General features: G+C 45.6%; 1 protein-coding gene across 1 annotated transcript in view; it reads right to left on the bottom strand.

Moving 5' to 3' along the window:
- Positions 1-24,622, bottom strand: part of LOC132775148 (lymphocyte antigen 6E-like) — a 28,429-nt gene extending 3,807 nt beyond the window's left edge. The window contains exon 1 of the mRNA XM_060775956.2: positions 24,333-24,622. Within this exon, the coding sequence (XP_060631939.2) occupies positions 24,333-24,384 (52 nt within the window). The 5' untranslated portion in view covers positions 24,385-24,622. The remainder of the gene's footprint in view (positions 1-24,332) is intronic.
- Between the last annotated feature and the right edge of the window lie 653 nt (positions 24,623-25,275).

Genomic DNA, 25,275 nt, shown 5'->3' with positions numbered 1-25,275 from the left:
ATCAGGGTCCTTTAGAATCAAGTCTTTTACTCACGTCCATCTGGTACGAACTCTGATGGCAGAATGAAGAGAAAAAGGAAGTTCTCCCCTCTTGCAGGAAGAGGTGGAGCCAAACAGTACTAATTGACAACTACAAGCAACCAATCCACACAACTATACATAAGCAGTGTAAAAAGGGGCAGGATCAAGCATGATACAACAGTTTAAGTCTTACAACTAACAGTTCTATGCATAGGTGGCGCCACTTGCGCCGTCACAATAGTCTTCTAACTTAAGTTTCTTAAAAGCAATGTTCCATATACAGGAATACAAACAGGATATTTTGAACCTTTTGAATCCTCTTTCCACTCCAGCACTCTAACACTATAGAGGCCTACTATATTTCTTACTTCTTCTCCCTGAAGGCTTTAAGTATTTTCCTCAAAGAGGTATCTTACTAAATAACAGTTCCCAAACTTATTTAATAGAATATCAAGTCTGCAAACTTTGTGTTTTGTTTGTTTTTAATGCAATACAACTGACTTGGTTCGCTCCTGATACGATAAATAAATCAATAAATAAATATTGTCTTCTCTAAGCTTTACTGTCTTCATGATGTGGCCAAAGTACTTCATCTTGGCCTCTACTATCCTTCCCTCCAATTAGCAGTCGGGCTTTATTTCCTGAAGTATGGACTGGTTGGATCTTCTCGCAGTCCAAGGCACTCTCAGAACTTTCCTCCAACACCACAGTTCAAAAGCATCTCTCTTCCTTCACTCACCCTTCCCGAAGGTCCAGCTCTCACATCCGTAGGTGACTATGGGGAATACCATTGCTCTGAGTATAGACTTACTATATAATGCAATTTCAAACTGCATTATATTACAGTGCAGATGAAGCCATTGTGTGTCAACATTCCAAAATGATAGTCGTTGAATCCCACTTTGGCCTAGCATGGCCCCATCATCTCATGAGATTTATAGTTTTTGGAAGTTAGAAATTTCCCCTGCATGACAGCTCTGAAACTTAGTTGAGAATCCTTCAGGACTTTCCCAAAGAACATTTCAAGGATTTCCAACAAAAGTGGAACCAAACTGGTATAACTGTATAGTGCAGACGTGCTCAAAGTGAGAATGTTGTGGCAAACAAGCAAGTGGGTGCTTTGGTTCCGGTCCAGTATATCTGTCCGAACGCATCTCCCCCTACATCCCACCCCGGAGTTTGAGATCATCTGGGGATGCCCTGCTCTCGACCCCACCGCTATCACAAGTGAGGTTGGTGGGGACGAGGAGCAGGGCCTTCTCAGTGGTGGCCCCTCACCTGTGGAACTTACTCCCAGGGGAAATTAGGGCATCAACATCCCTCCTCTCCTTCAGGAGGAAAGTAAAGATGTGGTTGTGGGACCAGGCCTTTGGGCAATTGACAACTAGATAAGGACATTCAGACAATTAGGACTGACAGGACTGACAATGTGGAATTGGAATTTGGACTATGAGATAGCGAACGCTGACCGTCAATGAGGAGTAATTGGGTTTGCATTGGTTTTATTGTTGTAATGTAGGAACTGTTGTTTAATTGTTAATTGCTGCAATTTGGTTACTATTGTTATGTGATGCTGGTATCGAACTGTGCCTTTGTAAGCCGCCCTGAGTCCCCTTCGGGGTGAGAAAGGAGGGGTAGAAGCAACCGAAATAATAAATAAATAAATTTGGCACCTATCCATGACTATTGGACTGCCGCTCCCTATAGACACATCATTTGGGACCAGCCCAAAGCCCAACTGTGTTGCTGTTCTTGGGACACTACCTTAGTTACATCACCAGCCTGCCTCGGGCATTGATACTCTGTGGGCAGATGTTTGCAACGGAGAAGACTGCCAGAATCCCTTTACGGAAAGCAACTTGAAAGAGAGAGAACATCTGCCTGGTTGCCCAACATTTCCAAGATGCCAGAGCAGGCCAAAACTCACCAAAGACATTGCAATAGGGAGGAATGTAAAGCGGTGTAGTTACATCCTGGCTTGACAGGAAGCTAAGGATCTTAGTAGATCACAAACTGGGTATGAGTCAATAGCGTGATGCAGCAGCTAAAAAGGCCAATGTGATTCTAGGCTGTATCAATAAAAGTTTAGGGTCTAAATCAGGGAGCATAATATTCCTATCCCAGTGGTTCTCAACTTGTGTGCCCCCAGATGTTTTTGGCCTTCAACTCCTAACAGCTGGTAAATTGGCTGGGATTTCTGCGAGTTGTAGGCCAAAAACATCTGGGGACCCCAGGTTGAGAACTACTGGTCCTATCCTATTCTGCTTTGGTCAGACCTCATTTGAAATAATACTGTGTCCAGTTCTGGGTATCACAATGCAAGAATGATATTGACCCACTGGAAGGATGACTAAAATGATCAAAGGTCTTGTGCAGGTACAGCTGTACCAGGAGCTCCAATTTTGTTTGCTTTGCACTGAATGTTTGTTGTGGTCCTACGTTTCAGGGACTCTGCAGATAGGTGGCTTCTTTTGGCTGCAATCATAGGGCAAGCCACCTGTCAATTATCGTTAGGTTCCCTGGTCCCGCCCCCTTTTGGGTTTTTGGAGGGAATAGGTGCCATTTTGGGTTCAGTCCATACAGAGAAGTCTTTCATGCAGGACATAATACCAAGAGCTCCTGTAGAAAGCTTCGTCTTCTGCAGCTTGGCCAGGGAGATATACAGCCCACAGCTTGGCCAGGGTTATACAGCCCTACAGTTCCTTTGCTGAAGGACTTCAGTCAGCCATCACGGAAACCTGAACTCCTTTGTCCTCTGAAGTCTACAAAGCTCTGCTTGGTAAGGGTCACTCACGGAAGCCAGAAGCAGTTGGTACCGGGTGCAGGGGCTCCACGCCAACAGAGGCAAAGACAGACTGCCCAGATTAAAAGTTAAGGATTTCCCCATTAGTTTGTATACAGTAATGAAGATAGTGCCTGTTCCCCGTGGACAAGATTGAGAGAGAGCCAATAGACTGTTAAGAAAGCCTTAAAGTACCTGTTTGTTTTCAATAATAAAAAACATTGTTGAACCTTTAAGCAATCTAAAGACTCTGTTTAAGGAAATCCAAAGGCCTTTAATCTGAGGCAGCCCCGGTGTCCCGTTGGGCACACAGAATTTATGTCCTGTCTACAGTCTTATGCACAGGTCCAGCGTGTGACAGCACAGGTCTTGAAACTATGAATCCTTTTGAGGAATGGTTTAGGGAACTGGGTATATTCAACCTGGAGAAGAGATAGTTAAGAAGGGACATGATAGCCATGTTTAAACATTTGAAAGGATGTCACATTGAAGATGGAATCAGATTACTTTCTGCTGCTATGGACACAATGGAGCCATGGATTCAAATTGTAGGAGAAGAGATTCCACCTGAACATTAGGAAGAACCTCCAGATGGTAAGAACTGTTTGGCAGTGGAATATGCTGTCTCACAATCTGGTTGAGTCTCCTTCTCTGGAGGTTTTCAATAGAGACTGAATGGCCATCTCTTTGGGAGGGCTTGGGTTGTGTCTTCCTTAACGTATGCAGAATGGAGTTAGGTTTTGGGGCTTCTTCCAATTCTAGGATCTATGAAACCCACAAGGTAGTCTTCAACATTGACCACAAATGGCCCTTCCACACAGCCCTGTATCCTAAAATATCAAGGCAGAAAATCCCACATGACCTGGGTGTGGACTCAGATAACCCAAAGCAGATATTGTGGGATTTCCTGCCTTGATATTCTGGGATATATAGCTGTGTGGAAGGGCCCTCAGATACACATGGTCTCAAATGACCATGTAAGGAGGCAGGAATGCATCTCCTCTGAGATTTCAATGGTGAAAATGAGGACATGTATGGCTAAGCAAACATCTAGAGCAGTGTTTCTCAACCTGGGGATCAGAACTCCTGGGGGGGTCGCGAGGGGGTGTCAAAGGGGTCATCAAAGACCATTAGAAAACACAGTATTTTCTAGGTTCTTGTGGGTTTTTTCGGGCTATAGAGCCATGTTCTAGAGGCATTTCTATTGACGTTTCGCCTGCATCTATGACTACCTCTGAGGATGCTTGCCATAGATGCAGGCAAAACGTCAGGAGAAATGCCTCTACAACATGGCTCTATAGCCCGAAAAAACCCACAAGAACCTACAGTATTTTCTGTTGGTCATGGAGGTTCTGTGTAGAAGGTTTGACCCAATTCTATAATTGGTGGGGTTCAGAATGCTCTTTGATTGTAGGTGAACTATAAATCCTAGAAACTACAACTCCCAAATTTCAAGGACTATTTTCCCCTAGCTCCAACAGTGTTCACACTTGGGCATATTGAGTATTTGTGCCAAGTTTGGTCTGGATCCTTCTTTCTTTGAGTACACAGTGATCTCTGGATGTAGGTGAACTATAACTCCAAAACTCAAGGTCAATGCCCACCAAGCACTTCCAGTATTTTCTGTTGCTCATGAGAGTACTGTTTGCCAAGTTTGGTTCAATTCCAACATTGGTGGAGTCCAAAATGTTCTTTGATTGTAGGTGAACTAGAAATCCCAGCAACCACAACTCCCAAATGTCAAGGTCTCTTTTCCACAAACTCCACCAGTGTTCACATTTGGGAATATTGAGAATTTGTGCCAAGTTTGGTCCAGATCTTTCATTGTTTGCGTCCACAGTGATCTCTGGATGTAGTGAACTACAATTCCAAAATTCAAGGTCAATGCCCACAAACCCTTCCAGTATTTTCTCTTAATCATGGGATTTCGGGGTGCCAAGTTTGGTTCAATTCCATTGTTGGTGGAGTCCAGAATGCTCTTTGATTGTAGGTGAACTATAAATCCCAGCAACTACGACTCCCAAATGACAAAATCAATCCCTCGCTTCCAGCCCCACCAGTATTTAAATTTGGGCGTACGGGGTATTGGTGCCAAATTTGGTCCAGTGAATGAAAATCCATCCTGCATATTGGATATTTACATTATGATTCAGGAGCAAAATTACAGTTGTGAAGTAGCAAAGAAAATAATTTTATGGTTGGGGGTCACCATAACAGGAGGAACTGTATTGAGTGGTCGTGGCTTTAGGAAGGTTGTGACGGCGCGAGTGGAGCCACCTATATATAGAACTGTAAGTTGCAAGATTTGAATTGTATCATGCCTGATTTTGCCTTTTTACCCTGTAAAAAGGCAAAATGTATAGTTGGATTGATTGGTTATTTATAGCTGTCAATCAATGTTGTTTGCACCAGTTATATTGCTTCCTCAGCTCAATTGTTTGGTTCCACCTCTTCCTTCCAGTGTTTCCTTTTTCATTCCACCATCAAACATTCTATCAGATGGATGTGAGAGAGAGACTTGTCTCTATAACCCTTGATTAAGTTACCTCTCAGCACCAATTCTGAGGTTCTTACCCTTGAAACTTATGCTTCATGTTCAGATCAACCTGGACGACGTTGAGAATTCACAAGCGCCTTCAAACCAGTCCTTTGGCACCAGAGGAAGACTTTGTGTCTTCAAACATAGGCGATTTGGACTGGGGTTGTGGATTATTCCGATATTCACAGCCATTGAGAAAGAGGGACCTGGAAAAGCTTCTCAGCTGCAAAACTCCTTGGACCGAAGACAACCAGAGACTGTAATGTATATTTTCTTTTACCCCTTTGAAACTTCCAGCTTATTGCCTTAAAGGGATAACTCTTTGTGAACAATAAAACCTATTTTGAGTTATCTACAGTGTTTTGGTCCTTGGGAGTTCCAGTTTCCTAAAGGAGGGCAAGAAGCAATCCCCTGGGGAGAGATATCACGTCCATGTATTTTTCACTAAGACCTATAGCCCCAGGCACGACGGCACAAAGGTTGAGAAACACCGGTGTAAGGAGGTGGGAATGCACCCCCTCTGAGATTTCACCAGTGAAATCCAGGACATGTATGGCCAAGCAAACATCTAGAGATCTCTAGAGAGAACATTTTCACCAAACCCATGAATAATCAAATCTGTAGAAGCCAAAACCACAACTGTGGAAGGATAATGTATTGTCGAAGGCTTCCATGGCCGGAATCACTGGGTTGTTGTAAGTTTTTTCGGGCTATATGGTCATGTTCTAGAGGCATTCTCTCCTGACGTTTCACCTGCATCTATGGCAAGCATCCTCAGAGGTAGTGAGGTCTGTTGGAACCAGGAAAGTGGGTTTATATATCTGTGGAATGACCAGGTGTGAAAGGATAGCTGTATTTCTACAATGTCCAGGCTCTCCAAATGTTATGTTGGTTGGGAACTCTGTGCCTTGTAGTTTTCCCAAGCTCTGTCTGCAATGGCAAATAAAGGGCCAGCTTAGGCTTGGCTCGGCTTTATTGTGGGCTCATTGCCTTCTCCCAAATCCTGCTCTTGGTGTATTTGGCGACTTCTGGAAGTGATTCATTGTGCTTGTGGTCAGCTGCCAATGCAATGTGTCACCGCTCAGGAATGCTTAGAGGCCTCTCTGGAGATGAATGAAACAAAAGAAACCACCGGGTTTCCCAGGCTGAAACCGATGAGTGCATTTGCGCTCTTTATAAGAAATTAGATGGTTCCTTAAAGTCTGCCTTTGGGATTGCCAAAGCGCTTGAAGGGGAAAGGGACACTTCACCCATAGTCACCCTGCCATTTCCACTCAAAAATACCCCCAGCGGCTTCTCTGGCTTACTGAAATGAAGACAATTGGATTCAAACTTGAGATCCAATCCAACAAAAGCAGCAAACTGGTTTCCCAGGCTGCAACCGCATGGATGGTTATCTGCCCTAATTTCATTTGGAGCCTTCCCTTGTGGTTTGGAAAGAAGCCGGGAAGGGAAAGACAGCTCCGAACTCTTTCTTGGCCCCCATTTCCCCAATCTCAACTTTGAATTGCAGCATGGCCCCTGTATCTATGGGTTCCATGGTTTTGTTTATCCATGTTTGACCAAATATCCCCTCTCAAGGCATTTTCTAGTGCCCTCCAGTGCAAATCTATGACATTCCTGGGCCAGAAGTCCTTCATTTCAATTGGGTTTGCTCTTACAGCCAGATTGTAAATCCATCTGAAATCTGGGAAAGTATATTGGGATTGCACTGTATTGTCGAAGGCTTTCATGGCTGGAATCTCTGGGTTGCTACGAGTTTTCTGAGCTGTATGGCCATGTTCCAGAAGTATTCTCTCCTGACTTTTCACCTGCATCTGATGTCAGGCACCCCCTCTCAGAATTAAGGGATAAGGACTTATAGTTCTGCAAAGGGCAAGGTCACCAGACTACACAACAAGGGTTAAGTCTTGGCCACATTGCCAAGGCACTGACAACAACAAGGACCCCACGAGGTTTTTTGGGAAATGGCTGGATCTTGGGACTTCTGCCCTTTTGTGAGAGTTGTAGTTCCCCAAGGGCTGAACGATGGATTCTGTTATTAATCAACTCAGCGCCCATCTGCTGATTCCAGCCTGAATCCATGACTCTCTGCTGAGTGGACTGGACTGTTTGCCACAACCCTGGCCATGAACTTTCTATCAATGCTTGATTTGAACTGCTAGCAACCTCTGCTTCCACGCGCCCTTCCTAAGAGCATGGGATTTCCAGTTTGGACCTTAATAAAGATCAAATATTGAAATAAACTTTATGGGGTGGGATGGGGGTTCCTCTTATGAACTAACTCTGTATCAGTGATGCCTATTGCCTATGATTTTGATATATGTATGTAACCTTATGAATTTCCTCTGTACCCTCGTCCCCTTGACCCTTGCCCCACAAAAACTGCTGTGACCAGGAACTGCCTGGGGGAGGGCTCCAGCCTCTCCCTCAATCACCCTTGATTAATTCACCAGCATGGACAATACTGTTGTTTCCCCCAACCCTGGCCCTCGGAGCAGACCAGCGAGGGGAGGGGGTCAACAGAAACTCGGAAAGAAAAGATTGATTAAATCACTAAGGTATCGTTGATCCCCCTGAGGTCTGATATCAAAAAAGCCCTTTCATATTTCCTCCAAATCCCATCACAGACCAGGAAATGCATTGTTCCCTTATCTTTCACCCCGCCAGTGAGGACAAAAGCCTCGCATTCCAGCTGGTGGATGCCCCTAAGCTCATCATTTCCTCAGCCATTGTCAAGCCTCGTCCCGCCTCCTAGCTGCCGATTGGTCCATCTTCGGAAGCGCTAGGAAGGCACTGATTGGCCTCCCAGAGGCGGCGGGGCCCTGCTCTGGGCAGGGACGGGCCACCCAGCCTCCTCCCAGCTGTTCCAGCATCAGCCAATCAGCACGAAGCCGGCCGGCAAGGGAAGTTTTCCTTTGTATTTTTACTATAAATATGCCTGTATTCTTTGTACTGGTATGCTTGCAGCGGAATGATTCCTGCAATGCATCTGATCTCAGCTGAATCACAAATAAACCTCGGTTGCTGGAAACTTCTTCCCCCTTGATGAGGCATTATTATTTGTAATGTTTTTACTCTTTGGATTAGCTTTCGCTGGCCTCACCAAGGTTCCAGGGCCCTTTTGAGCGGTCCTCAGGGATCTCCTCCGCCGGGAGACCCTACTAAAAGTAGCTCAATATCACATCTACGGCAGGCATCCTCAGAGGTTGAGAGGTTTGTTGGAAACTAGGAAAATGGGATTTATATATCTGTGGAAAGTCCAGGGAGGAAGAAAGAACTCTTTTCTGAGTTTGGTGTGAATGTTGCAAGTGGCCACCTTGATTAGCATTGAATGACTTAGCAGTTTCAAGGTCTGGCTTCTTACTCCCAGGGAGAAATCATAGAATCATAGAATCAAAGAGTTGGAAGAGACCTCCTGGGCCATCCAGTCCAACCCCCTGCCAAGTAGCAGGAATATTGCATTCAAATCTCCTCTGACAGATGGCCATCCAGCCTCTTGGCACGTTTCTCTCTTTCCCCCTCCATTCATGCCTCTTCAGATTCTGCAGCACTGCTGGTCACAGCTGAATCCTTTGTTGCGAGGTGATTAGATGGCCCTGATTGATTCTTGTCTGGAATTCCCCCTTTTTTTAGTGTTGCTCTTTATTTACTGTTCCGATTTTAGAGGTTTTTTTAATACTGGTAGCCAGATTTTGTTCATTTTCATGGTTTCTTCCTTTCTGTTGAAATTGTCCACATGCTTCTTGTGGATTTCAATAGTTTATCTGTGTAGCCTGACATGGTTACACAGATAACCATGTGTTATATATATAATATGCTGTGTCAAATAATATAATATGCTATGTGTTATATAATATGCTGTGTCTAGGTTGGTTCATCAAGTAAATAAAGAACAATGCTCAAGAACAGGGGAATTCCAAACAATCAGGCCCAGATAATCACCTCCCTACAAAGGATTCCCCCAGGCAGTAAGCAGCCAGACCTTGGGACTGCTAGGTCATTAAATGCTAATCAAGGAGGCCAATTGCAACATTCACACCTACCTCAAACAGACAAGAGTTCTTTCTGCCACCCTGGACATTCCATAGATATCTAAACCCCTTTTTCTTAGTTTCCACCACCTCTGAGGATGCCTGCCATAGATACAGGTGAAACGTCAGGAGAGAATGCTTCTGCAACATGGCCATACAATCTGGAAAACTCACAACAACCCAAGGGGTTGTATTGTATTCCCATCTGCAACTAGAAATATATTATGGGACACAATCTTTTCTTCTATGGGATCTACTGGAAAGGATGGATGTAACTAAGGAATTTGTTAAGCAGCATTTCCCACATTGCACAATTGCCTTTGTATATTTGTTTGCAAAAACAAAGGCACTTCCTGCACCTCCCATTTAGCTTCACCTGCTTGTGATGACATCCATCCCCAGTTCAATAATGCAAAACAGGAGGAATGCATTAATGGCTCCATACCTTCCCCTCCTTCCCTACAAACAAGTGCTACTGTACCTGTATTAACAGCTCTATGCCAAGAGAGGGCAATGCAATGCTATATACATACTTAGGCGATCCCTCGTAGAGGATGATGGTCCTCCAAGTGTAGTATCCTGGCGGTGGGTCGATTCGTAGGTGACTGTGGAGCCCTATTCCTGATCTGCATGTTCTCCTACAGTGAGGGCATCAGTTTCCAGGTGGAAGGCGATCCTGGTCAGGGTTGGCTTGATGTGCCTTCCTCTTGGCACGTTTCTGCATCTCCTCCCACACTGAGGGCATCAGTTTCCAGGTGGAAGGCGGTCCCGGTCGGGGTTGGCTTGACGCACCTTCTTCTTCTCATGTTTCTCTCTTTCGCCCTCCATTCATGCCTTTTCAAATTCTGCAGCACTGCTGGTTACAGCTGACCTCCAGCTGGAGCGCTCAAGGGCCAGGGCTTCCCAGTTCTCAGTGTCTATGCCAGAGTTTTTAAGATTGGCTTTGAGCCCATCTTTCAATCTCTTTTCCTGCCCACCAATATTCCGTTTTCCATTCTTGAGTTCAGAGTAGAGCAATTGCTTTGGGAGACGGTGGTCAGGCATACGGACAACGTGGCCGGTCCAGCGGAGTTGATGGCGGAGGACCATCGCTTCAATGCTGGTGGTCTTTGCTTCTTCCAGCACACTGACATTTGTCTGCATGTCTTCCCAAGAGATTTGCAGGATTTTCTGGAGGCAACGCTGATGGAATCGTTCCAGGAGTTGCATGTGACGTCTGTAGACAGTCCACATTTCGCAGGCATAGAGCAGGGTTGGGAGGACATTCCCTAGGAATGTCCCGGTCCTCAAACACTCTCTGCTTCATTCGGAAAAATGCTGCACTCGCAGAGCTCAGGCAGTGTTGTATTTCGGTGTCAATGTTGACTTTGGTGGAGAGGTGGCTGCCAAGGTAGCGGAAATGGTCCATATTTTCTAATGTTCCACCATTAAGCTGTATTTCTGGCATTGGAGAGGAGTTGGCTGGTGACTACTGGAAGAGCACTTTGGTTTTCTCGATGTTCAGTGACAGGCTGAGCTTCGTGTTTTTGGCTTTCAGTCTGCTGAGGTTGAATAGCTTGCCATCTGTCCGATAGATGATTTCCACTCCGGTGGGAAGCTTCCCATCAACAAGATGAAGTATCATAGCGATGAAGATGGAGAATAAAGTTGGGACAATAACACATCCCTGTTTGACACCGGATTCCACCTTAAAGGGGTCACTTTGGGAGCCATTGCTGTCCAAGACTGTTGCCATCATGGAGGAGCCGCAGGATGTTCAAGAGGGGGCAGTACAATGCTATATAATGCCGTGTAGGTAAAGGTAAAGGTTTTCCCCTGACATTAAATCCTGTCCTGTCTGATTCTGGGAGTTGGTGCTCATCACCATTTCTAAGCCAAAGAGCCAGCATTGTCCGTAGACACCTCCAAAGTCATGTGACCAGCATAACTACATGGAGTGCCGTTACCATCCTCCCGGAGCAATACCTATTGATCTACTCACATTTGCATGTTTTCAAACTGCTAGGTTGGCAGAAGCTGAGGCTAACAGCGGGAGCTCACACTGCTCCCTGGATTCAAACTTGCAACTTTTCAGTCAACAAGCTCAGCAGCTCAGTGGTTTAACACATTGTGCCACCTATTGATCTACTATTTTGTCAACAAGCTCAGCAGCTCAGCGGTTTAACACATTGTGCCACCTATTGATCTACTCACATTTGCATGTTTTCAAACTGCTAGGTTGGCAGAAGCTGAGGCTAACAGCAGGAGCTCACGCTGCTCCCTGGATTCAAACTTGCAACTTTTCAGTCAACAAGCTCAGCAGCTCAGCGGTTTAACACATTGTGCCACCAATAATGCCATGTAGACGCATAGCATACAATTACAAACTGCATTATATGGCAGTATAGATCCAGAAGAAGCCAATTGGGCAACAAGTCACATTCTGAAAAAAGCTAACGGCAAGCTTCCTCTGATCAAACCCTATCATTTGGGCTTACGATAAATCAGAAATTATTTGAAGGCACACAAGAACAACAAAGCACTGATGAAGGGAGGGATAGCCAATAGTCCAGAGGACAGGAGCAGAATTCAAAACGATCTTGACAGATTAGAGAGATGGGCCAAAACTAACAAAATGAAGTTCAACAGTGACAAATGTAAGATACTCCACTTTGGCAGAAAAAACGAAATGCAAAGATACAGAATGGGTGACGCCTGGCTCGAGAGCAGTACGTGTGAAAAAGATCTTGGAGTCCTCGTGGACAACAAGTTAAACATGAGCCAAGAATATGATGTGGCGGCAAAAAAAGCCAATGGGATTTTGGCCTGCATCAATAGGAGCATAGTGTCTAGATCTAAGGAAGTAATGCTACCCCTCTATTCCGCCTTGGTTAGACCACACCTGGAATACTGTGTCCAATTCTGGGTACCACAATTCAAGAGAGATATTGACAAGCTGGAATGTGTCCAGAGGAGGGCGACTAAAATGATCAAGGGTCTGGAGAACAAGCCCTATGAGGAGCGGCTTAGGGAACTGGGCATGTTTAGCCTGAAGAAGAGAAGGCTGAGAGGAGATATGATAGCCATGTATAAATATGTGAGAGGAAGCCACAGGGAGGAGGGAGCAAGCTTGTTTTCTGCTTCCTTGGAGACTAGGACGCGGAACAATGGCTTCAAACTACAAGAGAGGAGATTCCATCTGAACATGAGGAAGAACTTCCTGACTGTGAGAGCCGTTCAGCAGTGGAACTCTCTGCCCCGGAGTGTGGTGGAGGCTCCTTCTTTGGAAGCTTTTAAGCAGAGGCTGGATGGCCATCTGTCAGGGGTGATTTGAATGCAATATTCCTGCTTCTTGGCAGAATGGAGTTGGACTGGATGGCCCATGAGGTCTCTTCCAACTCTTTGATTCATAGAATCATAGAATCATAGAATCAAAGAGTTGGAAGAGACCTCAAGGGCCATCCAGTCCAACCCCCTGCCAAGAAGCAGGAATATTGCATTCAAATCACATTCAAATCATATGATTCTATGATTCTATGAAAGGAGACACAGGTGCGTCTATACTGTGGAATTGATGCAGTTCGATACCACCTTAATTTCTATAGCTGAGTGTTATGGAGTCATTGGAGCTGTTGTTTGGTGAGCCACCAGCACTCTTGGAGAAAGAAGGCTAAAGTCCTTGAAAAAGTACAATTCCCGAGACGGCATCACATAAAGCCATGGCAATTAAAGCAGCACCAAACTGGTTTAATTCTACAGTGTAGTTCCAACCAACTATAGCTACCTCTCACCGATGTCTTTGTTAGTATTAATGATTTCCCTCCTGATCCACCCACATTTGTCCCAGTTTTCATCAGTGAAACACTGGAGGAGACGTAATGAGCGGAATGGACCAAGGCAGCTCCGGACATTCCTGAGCAATTGCCGCTCACTCATATAATGGCTGCAGTTTGGAGTCTGCCATTATTGGATTTATAGTGACCATTATCATACCTGGTAGACCTGATCTTGTTTGGGGAAGCTAAGCAGGGCTTGGCGTGGGATGCACTTGGACAGGAAACCGATGGAAGGGAGTGCCACAAATGTCTTCTGCAGCATTAATGCATTTTGACACCCCTTTAACTGCCATGGCTCAATGCTATGGAATTGTAGGAATGGTGCGTCGGTCGGACACCAGCTAAAGCTAAAGACCTACTAAAATACTGGAAGGGTTTGGTGGACATTGGCCTTGAGTTATGGAGTTGTAGTTCACCTACATCCAGAGAGCACTGTGGATTCAAACAATGATAGATCTGAACCAAACTTGGCACAAATGCTCAATGCTAAATGCTAAAGCTAAAGACCTACTAAAACAGACATAGGCAAACTTTGGCTTTCCAGGTGTTTTGGACTTCAACTCCCATAATTCCTAACAGCCAATAGGTTTGCCCAAGCTTTTACTAAAACCACAGCTTCCATAACTCCATACCATAGAGCTATGGCACTCACAAAACAATAGGCCAGCTTAACTGGCAGGTCCTTTCAGATCTCGTTAAGCTCTTGGACATTTCCTGAGCCATAATCCATTCAAAAATGCATTGTATTCCATCGTCCCGCCTCCCTCCATCCTGATTCGCTGAAGCGCCGAGGCGGCAGGAGTCTTCCCATTGGTTCTGGCTTGCCGCAACTGCTCTGTGATTGGCCCAGGCGCATGGGAGGTGGGAGCGGGAGATTTGAAACTCACAACTCTGTATTTTCTATAAAAATGGCATTTATTGTGCAACTTTTCATGCTCTGCTTGGCGAATGATTGCTGCTCTGCATCCTTCTCAGCTGAATCGCTAATAAACCTCGGTGGCACTTCCTTCAACTTGGTGAGACCTTTTATTGGGAAAAATCAGGGATTGGGTGCTTCTCTCTGTCTCGCCAGGGTAACGAACTCCTTGATGAGTCTAATTGGTCTCTGCCTCCTGGCAAAGACCCCTAAATTCTGGCACGATGCCAAAGTCATGGAGAGGAGGGAGCAAGCTTGTTTTCTGCTGCCCTGGAGACTAGGATGCGGAACAATGGCTTCGAACTACAAGAAAGGATATTCCATCTGAACATGAGGAAGAACTTCCTGACTGTGAGAGCCGTTCAGCAGTGGAACTCTCTGCCCCGGAGTGTGGTGGAGGCTCCTTCTTTGGAAGCTTTTAAGCAGAGGCTGGATGGCCATCTGTTGGGGGTGCTTCAAATGCAATTTTCCTACTTCTTGGCAGGGGGTTGGACTGGAGGGCCCATGAGGTCTCTTCCAACTCTATGATTCTTTGATTCGATGGCCATCTGTTGGGAGTGGTTAGATTGTGTATTTCTGCATGATAGAACGAGGTTGGACTAAATAGCCTTGCTGTCTCTTCTGACTCAATAATGAAGATCTGCAGCAGTTTGCTTTTGCCTGAGCGTACTGGCAAGTCTAAGATGCTGCCTCCTCATTTCTGCTCCCTGCAGATCCAATTTGGATTCTTTTCGCAGAAATTGAAGTAAGACAAAGGTGAGAAATGGGAGGAGAGAGAAGCCAGGGCATTTGAAAAGCAGCTGCTAAAGTGGGACAACACAAGATGTATGGGAACTGCCCCTGATCTATTCCTGGCATGTTGCTCACCGGCTGCAAGCTGGAAATGATCTTCCACGCTTGTTCCCAGAAACTTGTTTGGAGATGTGAGCAGCTTGCTAAGAAATGACCTTTTTCTTTCTTTCTTTTTTCATCCCGTTTACTTGGCAAGCATTTTGGAGCTGTGCCAAAAGGTAGGCGGAGAAGCCTCTGCGCCAGGGAGGGTATTTGTCGGCCAGTGTTAATACCTCCTTGAGAAGGTTGACAAGTCAACATTTTCATCGTCCAATAAATCTTTGCCTATTTGGTGGAGGTGGGAAGAAGAAAGGGGGAAACTGAAGAGGAAGAAAAATTAGTTTAGGGGTCTTCAGACCATGGTTTCTCAGCCTTCCTAATGTCATGAGCCCTTCATGCAGTTCCTCATGTGGTGGTGAGCCCCAACCATAAAATTATTTTCATTGCTACTTCATAATTGTAATTTAGCTATAGTTATGAATCGTAATATAAATATCTGATATTGTGCTGGTACGGCTGTACCAGAAACTCCAACTTCATTTTCTTTCTATTAAATGTCTGCATGCATTCCAAGGTTTCAGGGTTTTTGCAAAAGGCGACTTCTCTTGGTTTGCAATCATAGGGCTAGCCACCTGTCTATCATTGTTAAGTTTGGTTCTGCCCCTTTCCCCAGGGCCCTGGGAGGAGAGGGAGCCATTTTTAGTTCAGTCTTACAGAAGGAAACTAAGCTATAGGACATGGACCAGCTCCACCTGCAGAAAAGCTTAATTTCTTACAGAAATTCCTGGGGGAAAAATCCCAAAGCTCTGGCTGAGAACTTTCAGCCTCTAAGCCTTACAGCATCTGAGGGAAACGGCCCTAAAGTTTCTGAAGAAATTCCAGGGGGAAACAGTTTTACAGACCCAGAGAACTCCAGCTGGAGAATCTACAAGCCTTGACTGGTAGGCCTACTTGGTGCCCAAGAAGCAGTTTGGATCCGGTAGTAGAACCCACATCAGCAAAGCCTAGATAGTAGATTGCCCGAGAGAGGTTAAAAAGGGTTTTCCTCTTTAAGTGAAAGAAGAGTTAACAAAGACAGTTGCCTGTCCCTTGTGGACAAGACTAAGAAAGCCACCAGTTGATTCAAAGCCTTGAAGCATTTCTTTGACTCATTGAAGATCTGAGAAGTATTTGTTTAATTTGCTCATTAATGAAGAACTTTGTTAAACCTTCCAAGCCTCTAAAGACTATTGTACATGAAAATCCTTGAGGGCCTCTCTTTCGAGGCGCCCTGGCTTCCCGCTGGACACAAAGTGCACGTCCTATTCAAAGGACAATTATTACAGGCCCAGCGCACGACAAAACAGATATGCAGGATGGATTTTCATTCACTGGACCAAATCTGGCACAAATACCCAATGCACCCAAATACTGGTGAAGTTGATTTTGTCATTTGGGAGTTGTAGATAAAGGTAAAGGTTTTCCTCTGACATTAAGACCTGTCGTGTCCAACTCTGAGGGTTGCTGCTCATCTCCATTTTTAAGCCGAAGAGCCAGCGTTGTCCGTAGACACCTCCAAGGTCATGTGGCCAGGATGACTGTAATAATAATCATCATCATCATCATAGAATCATAGAATCAAAGAGTTGGAAGAGACCTCATGGGCCATCCAGTCCAACCCCATTCTGCCAAGAAGCGGTAATATTGCATTCAAATCACCCCTGACAGATGGCCATCCAGCCTCTGTTTAAAAGCTTCCAAAGAAGGAGCCTCCACCACACTCCGGACATACTTTGGGTTGTTAGGTGTCTTGTGTCCAAATTTGGTGTCAATTCCCCCAGTGGTTTTTGAGTTCTGTTAATCCCACAAACAAACATGACATTTTTATTTATATAGATTTACAGTATTTATATTCCGCCCTTCTCACCATGCAGGGGACTCAGGGCACATTACAATGTACATATACATGGCAAACATTCAATACCATAGACACACAATATATATAGACAGGCAGAGATGCAATTTAACATTCCAGCTTTTCTTGAGGGTATTTTGGCCACCGGGGGAGCTGTCCCTTCACTGACCATTTGTGACACTGATGAAGTACTTCCTCATTCTTTGCATGCTTGCTGGAAATTTTTATGGCTCTGTAAATTAGATAAATTTGTCTCCCCGCATAAGCAGTACCTAAATTTCCTACTTGACAGATGCAACTGTCTTTCAGGCTGCAAAAGTTGACAGCAAGTTACACAAAATTGGTCAGAAGCTCACTCCAATCTGGGCTGGCTTCGAACTCATGACCTTTTGGTCAGTAGTGATCTGAATGCAGCTGACTCCCAGCCAGTTGCGCCACAGTTCTGGTGCACCTTATGTAAGCAAATTATCGGAGCCCATCATATTGAACAGAAAGACTGATTTACAATATAATGCAGGATCTGATCTGGCAAATATGAGCTGGATAGCCATCTGTCGGAAGTGCTTTAGTTGTGTCTTTTTTCCGGGCAGAAGTGGGAAGGATTGGTTTTGAACTGTGTTATATGGTCACTGTAGACTCATATAATATGGTTTACAGTGGGGATTGGACTTAATGACTCTTGTGGTGTTTTCCAACTCTAACTGAATTTAACTGCAGCATATTGGTCTACACCAGCGTTTCTCAACCTGGGGGTCAGGTTCCATGGGGAGGCACGAGGGGGTTTCAGAGGGGTCACCAAAGACCATCAGAAAACATAGTATTTTCTGTTGGTCATGGAGTTCTGTGTGGGAAGTTTGGCCCAATTATATCGTTTGTGGGTTCAGAATGCTCTTTGGTTGTAGGTGAACTGTAAACCCCAGCAACTATATCTCCCAACTGCCAAAGTCTATTACTACAAACACCACTAATGTTCACATTTGGGCATATTGAGTACTCATGCTAAGTTTGGTCCAGATTCATCATTGTTTGAGTCCAAAGTGCTCCGTGGTTGTAGGTGAACTACAACTCCAAAACTCAAGGTCAATGCCCACTAAACCCTTCCAGTATTTTCTGTTGGTCATGGGAGTTCTTTGTGCCAAGTTCCATCATTGGTGGAGTTCAGAATGCTCTTTGATTGTAAGTGGATTATAAATCCAAGGAACTACAACTCCCAAATGACAAAATTAATCCCCCTTCCTAACCCCACCAGTATTCAAATTTGGGCGTATTGAGTATTTGTGCCAATTTTGGTCCAGTGAATGAAAATACATCCTGCATATCAAATATTTACATGACGATTCATAGCAGTAGCAAAATTACAGTTGTGAAGTAGCAATGAAAATAATTTTATGGTTGGGGGTCACCACAACATGAGGAAGTGTATTAAGGGGTCGCGGCATTAGGAAAGTTGAGAAACATTGGTCTACACATTGGCCAGTTTCAAGACAACAGAGATTACTGAGAAAATACATTATTCTTGGGGAAAATCCATTTAATCCCAGGTAGTTTTGGAGGGAGGGGAGTAAGAGGGAAGCAAAGGACAGGGCCTCTCGCCCATCCCAATGCAAACATCCCCACGCCGTTGTTTGTTGCATCAATCCAGTTGCGTATGTGCAAACCCACACCCACTTTTGAGGAGCCTTGGCCACAAACAAACCGTTCCCATTTTCCTCAGTGACTCAAGGGGCTGATTCACCAAGTTGGCAAAACAAACCTCCTGCCGAGAGCCAGCGAAAACCCACTTTTCCACCAAATCTGCACTTTTTTGCCTTTCACATCCCACATTCCACCTGGAGCGTTCTTGCTTTTTGAAGTCTGCATAGAGCAGTTCTGTGTGTGCCTTATGGTGAATGCATACATTGCGTAGTCTTAGGTAAGGGATTCTCAGAGCTGGTTTGACGAGTTCCTTCCTCTGAAACAGAGCCTCCAGTAGCTATTATTTCTGGGTGGTCTTCCATCCAAGTGCTATCTGCTAACTGGGAGCGGTCTACTCCCCTGTTTAACTCCATTGGCTGCCGTTCATTTTCTGGTCCCAGTTCAAGCTGCAGGTTATCACCAACAAAGCCCTGAACAGTTTAGGACCCGTCTACCTCCGTGATTACATTTCCTTCTACGAACTCACACAATCTCTTCGATCTTCCGGGTAGGCCCTCCTCACGCTCCCACCTCCGTCTCAAGTGCGGTTTGTGGGGATGAGGAAGAGGGCCTTCTCTGTGGTGGTCCCTCAGCTTTGGAATGGACCCGTCTACCTTCATGATCCTATTTTCTTCTACGAACTCGCACGATCTCTTCAATCTTCCAGGGAGGCCCTCCTCTTGCTCCCACCTCTGTCTCAAGTGCGATTTGTGGGGATGAGGGCCTTCTCTGTGGTGGCCCCTCAGCTTTGGAATGGACCCGTCTATCTTCGTGATCCCATTGCCTTCTACGAACTCACATGATCTCTTCAATCTTCTGGGGAGGCCCTTCTCTCGCTCCCACCTCCATCTCAAATGCGGTTGTGGAGACGAGGGAGAGGGCCTTCTCTGTGGTGGCCCCTCAGCTTTGGAATGGACCCGTCTACCTTCATGATCGCATTTCCTTCTACGAACTCGCACGATCTCTTCAATCTTCCGGGGAGGCCCTCCTCTCGCTCCCACCTTCGTCTCAAGTGCGGTTTGTGGGGATGAGGGAGAGGGCCTTCCCTGTGGTGGTCCCTCAGCTTTGGAATGGACCCATCTACCTTCGTGATCCCATTTCCTTCTACGAACTCACATGATCTCTTCGATCTCCCGGGGAGGCCCTCCTCTCGCTCCCACCTCCGTCTCAAGTGCAGTTTGTGGGGATGAGGGAGAGGGCCTTCTCTGCGGTGGCCCCTCGGCTTTGGAACTTGCTACCCAGAGAGATCAGACAAGCATCCTCTTCGGCAACCTTTAGGAAAAGCCCAAAAATGTGGCTGTTCCGGCGTGCTTTTGAGGAACGAACAACATATCTTCATACCATGACTGTCCTAGTACAAAATGTCCTCCTGATGCATCTTAACTCATCTCTTAGCGCAATGTTTCTCAACCTTCCTAATGCCGCGACCCCTTAATACACTTCCTCATGTTGTGGTGATCCCCAACCATAAAAGTATTTTCATTGCTACTTCAGAACTGCAATTTTGCTACTGCTATGAATCGTAATGTAAATATCTGATATGCAGGATGTATTTTCATTCACTGGACCAGATTTGGCACCTGATATGTCCAAATTTGAAAATAGAAAATAGAAAATATACTGTTCTACCATCTCATTGACAAATGGAGTAATGTGCTGTCCAAAAAGAAATAGAAAGGGGAAGAGTAGAGACAAAGAAAACAAAACATCTTCTTCGTTTCATCATTGCTGATCCAGCGAATAGATCATACTACTTAGTGATAGCTATAGACCTATAAGTAGATTGCATTAGGGCGATCAGACCTCAGACTTAACTGAAATGAAAGAAAATCTAAAAAGCAAAAATGTTCTACCATTGCAAATCCAACTGAATAAACCCTATTAATTGCAAATACCTATAGGTAAAGGTAAAGGTTGCCCCCTGACATTAAGTCCAGGCATGTCTGACTCTGGGGTGTGGTGCTCATCTCCATTTCTAAGCCGAAGTGCCAGCGTTGTCCGTAGACACCTCCAAGGTCATGTGGCCGGCATGACTGCATGGAGCACCGTTACCTTCCCGCCGTAGTGGTACCTATTGATATACTCACATTTGCATGTTTTCAAACTGCTAGGTTGGCAGAAGCTAGGGCTGACAGCGGAAGCTCACGCCGCTCCCCGGAATCGAACCTGCGACCTTTCGATCAACAAGCTCAGCAGCTCAGTGCTTTAACCCACTGCGCCACCTATAGCCATAGATTATTAAATGGATAGATTTCTTACTGTGCAGAAAGTGCATCCAAGGTTTGCAGTCATTCAATATCTATATAATTGGTTTATCCTTTAAAATCCATATTTAACACCACTATCTAACACCTCTATCTGGTGTTGTGATGCAAGAGTCAAGGTTGTTGTTTCAGATTTCCTGCAAGAAAAGAATGAGTCAGCCAGCGCTTATCTTACTATATCTCTTTGGACTGCCTGCTTGCCTACCTTCCAACTCTTTTCTAAGAGTGAAGGTGCGTCTACACTGCAGAACTCATGCAGTTTGATACCACTTTAGCTGCCAGGGAATCCTGGGAGTTGTAGTTTGGTGGGACACCAGCACTCTTTGGCAGAGAAGGCTGAAGACCTTGCAAAACTACAAATCCTACAATTAGAATCATAGAATCCTAGAGTTGGAAGATACCTCGTGGGCCATCCATTCCAACCCCCTGCCAAGAAGCAGGAAAACCACATTCAAAGCACCCCCGACAGATGGCCATCCAGCCTCAGCTTAAAAGCCTCCAAAGAAGGAGCCTCTACTACACTCCAGGGCAGAGAGTCCCACTGCTGAACAGCTCTCACAGTCAGGAAGTTCTTCCTAATGTTCAGGTGGAATCTCTTTTCCTGTTGTTTGAAGCCACTGTTCTGTGTCCTAGTCTCCAGGTTTATTTATTTATTTATTTAGAGGTTTTCTATACCGGCCTTCTCAACCTCGACGAGGGACTCAGGTCGGTTTACAGCATATATAAAGTACAATCATATAAAAGAACCACAGGTATTAAAATAGTACAACACAGTACAATAAAAACATCATCATTATCATTACATCATTACAGTTTCCTACGCCAAATCGTCAATCCAGTCAGTCATAGTCATGTTCGTAGTCACAGTTCATCATAATTCATCATAGGGAAGGTTCTAGGTTCAGTCCTCGAATGCCACATTCCAGAGCCAGGTTTTTAGTGATTTCATGAACGTCAGGAGGAAGGGGGCAGATCTGATCTCTAGTGGGAGGGAGTTCCAAAGCCGGGGAGCCACCACCGAGAAGGCCCTGTCTCTCGTCCCCACCAACCGTGACTGTGAGGGTGGTGGGACCGAGAGGAGCCCCCCCCCCCCGGAAGATCTTAATAGCCTCGGTGGTTCATAGGGGAGAATCCGTTCGGACAGGTAAACTGGGTCAGAGCCGTTTAGGGCTTTATAGGTCAAAACCAGCACTTTGAATTGTGCCCGGAAGCTGATCGGCAGCCAGTGGAGCTGGCGTAACAGAGGTTCAGCAGAAAACAAGCTTGCTCCCTCCTCTGTATGACTCCCCTCTCAGATATTGATCCATGACCTTCATCATGTCTCTTCTCAGCCTTCTCTTCTGCAGGCTAAGCATGTCCAGCTCTTTCAGCCGCTCCTCATAGGGCTTGTTCTCCAGACCCTTGATCCTTTTGAGTCCACATTCTGGCTTAGAGTCAATATCTCCCTTTAGTTGCCCATAGCATTGAGCCATGACACTTAAAGTTGTGCCAAATTGCCTTAATTCTACAGTTATTCGTTCAGTGTTCTTACCTTTCACACTGCTTCTTTCTCGTGCTGCAACTCTGGCTCAAGCAGCCACTAGAGCACAGTCTCTGCCCCCAGGCACTTAGAAATCTCTTCCAATTTGACAGCCACTTTGGGTACATCTTTGTGCCATAGAATGCATGCAGCTTGACACCACTTTGACAACCATGGCTCACTGCTATGAAATCCTGGGAGTTGTAGTTTACCAGGACTCCATCCTTCTCTGACTAAACGGGCTGGTGCCTCAACAAACTGCAAATCCCAGGATTCCAAAACATTGAACCGTGGCAATGAGAGGGCTGGTGCCAAAGCACATAAAGTGGTGTCATTAATTCTGTAGCTACAAGTCTGCAGTGCAGAGTTTTTGGAAAGATTCAGTGCATTGCCTTGTGGGAGGTAAAGTACAGTCCTCTTCGGATCATCATCATCTTTATTTATACCTAACCACCATCTCCCAAAGGGGAATCTGGGCGGCTAACATGAGGCCAAGCCCAAAAATTACAATAGGCAAGTAAAATACATACAAAAATACTAACATCAAATAAAAAGTAAACAATAACAAAATAATACGATAGGGGTAAACACAGGCTATTACGATAAAACAAAGTATAATACATATACAGATAATAACAACGAATGAAATGCAACCAATAACAAAGTATTACGATAGGGTAAACTCATGATACGAGGTAAAATAATAAAAGTTGGACACATACCGTCGAAAATTACCTAGAGTTGCCTCTGCCCACAGTGCTCTCTGGATGGAGGTGAACTACAACTCCCAAACTCAAGGCCAATGCCCACCAAACCATTCTAGTATTTTCTGTTGTTCATGGGAGTTCTGCGTGCCAAGATAGGTTCAATTCCATCATGGGTTGAGTTTAGAATGGTCTTTGATTGTTGGTGAACTATAAATCCCAGCCACTACAACTCCCAAGTGATAAAATCAATCCCACCCAACCAACCCCACCAGTATTCAAATTTGGGTGAATCGGATATTTGTGCCAAATTTTGCCCAGCGAATGAAAATACATCCTGCATGTCAGATATTTACATTACGATTCATAACAGTAGCAAAATTCCAGTTATGAAGTAGCAATGAAAATAATGTTATGGTTGCGGGTCACCACATGAGGAACTCTATTAAGGGGTCGTGGTACTTGGAAGATTGAGAACCACTGCTTTAGGCACTGCACCCAGTGTGCCGATCACCACTAGGACCACCTTTACTGGCTTGTGCCATCATAGAATCATAGAATCAAAGAGTTGGAAGAGACCTCATGGGCCATCCAGTCCAACCCCATTCTGCCAAGAAGCAGGAATATTGCATTCAAATCACCCCTGACAGATGGCCATCCAGCCTCTGTTTAAAAGTTTCCAAAGAAGGAGCCTCCACCACACTCCGAGGCAGAGAGTTCCACTGCTGAATGGCTCTCACAGTCAGGAAGTTCTTCCTCGTGTTCAGGAGGAATCTCCTCTCTTCTAGTTTGAAGCCATTGTTCCATTGCGTCCTAGTCTCCCGGGAAGCAGAAAACAAGCTTGCTCCCTCCTCCCTGTGGCTTCCTCTCACATATTTATACATGGCTATCATATCCCCTCTCAGCCTTCTCTTCTTTCAGGCTAAACATGCCCAGCTCCTTAAGCCGCTCCTCATAGGGCTTGTTCTCCAGACCCTTGATCTGCTCCCTCCTCCCTGTGGCTTCCTCTCACATATTTATACATGGCTATCATATCCCCTCTCAGCCTTCTCTTCTTCAGGCTAAACATGCCCAGCTCCTTAAGCCGCTCCTCATAGGGCTTGTTCTCCAGACCCTTGATCTGCTCCCTCCTCACTGTGGCTTCCTCTCACATATTTATACATGGCTATCATATCCCTTCTCAGCCTTCTCTTCTTCAGGCTGAACATGCCCAGCTCCTTAAGCCGCTCCTCATAGGGCTTGTTCTCCAGACCTTTTATCATTTTAGTCGCCCTCCTCTGGACACATTCCAGCTTGTCAATATCTCATCAATATCATCATCATCATTATTGCTACTCACCTCTCTCCACGCAGAGCAAGGCTGCCATCAGGGCTGCAAGAGAAGCCTTCATCTTTAGGGAAGGAAGAAGAAGAAAAGGATGTCTTTGCAATCCAGAAAAGGGAGAGTCAGGCAGGGAGACAGGCTGAGCTTGGAGGATGACTGCGCCAAAAAGCTGGCCCTTCCTTTGGTGATGGGCTATAAAAAGCAAGGTGTCAGGGGAGGGACTAAAAGGAGGCGGCTCCCTTCACCATTCCCCAGCCTCCTTCCCCCTCCCCAAACCTGGAGGTTCCTGTGCCAAAAGGCACTCCACCAAAGAGCCTGCTAATTGCTTGATTTATGAGGGTTATTTCTTCCCCTTCTGTTAATTGGCTCCAGGACTCAGATCCAGACGAGGCTAATGAGAGCGAGACTCAGAGAGGAACAGTGGCTCATTCTTCTGCGGCGGCCAAAGCACAACAAAGGGCCCGGCTGTGCATCCCAAGCTCTCCGTTCGCCTCCTTCATGCGCCAGGGCTTCAAAGCATGGACAGGGCTCTCATCCAAGGGAAGAGGAAGCCGTGCCCATCCCAAAAGAAGCCTGGCACCAGAAATGCAGGAAAGAGGGCCAGACAGAGAGGGCCATGGGTGTCTATGCGCTTTCAGGTTACGCACTGACCCACAGTGACCCCATGAGTATAAGAGTTTTCTTAGGCAAGGGATCCTCAGATGTGGTTTGGCCAGTTGCTTCCACTAAAACATGGCCTATAGCAGGCATGGGCAAACTTCAGCTCTCCATGTGTTTTGGACTCCAGCTCCCACTCCAACTGCTACCCGCTGTTAGGAATTAGGGGAGTTCTAATCCAACTCCATCTCCAACTCCTACCGGCTGTTAGGAATTGTGGGAGTTGTAATCCAAATCACCCCCTGGATGTTTTGGACTCCAGCTCCCACTCCAACTCCTACCGGCTGTTAGGAATTGGTGG

Source organism: Anolis sagrei, chromosome 4, assembly GCF_037176765.1.
Source record: "Anolis sagrei isolate rAnoSag1 chromosome 4, rAnoSag1.mat, whole genome shotgun sequence".
In the NCBI taxonomy this organism is placed as follows: Eukaryota; Metazoa; Chordata; class Lepidosauria; order Squamata; family Dactyloidae; genus Anolis; species Anolis sagrei.
The sequence above is the reverse complement of the archived record's forward strand: the minus strand, read 5'-3'. Positions and strand labels throughout refer to the sequence as shown.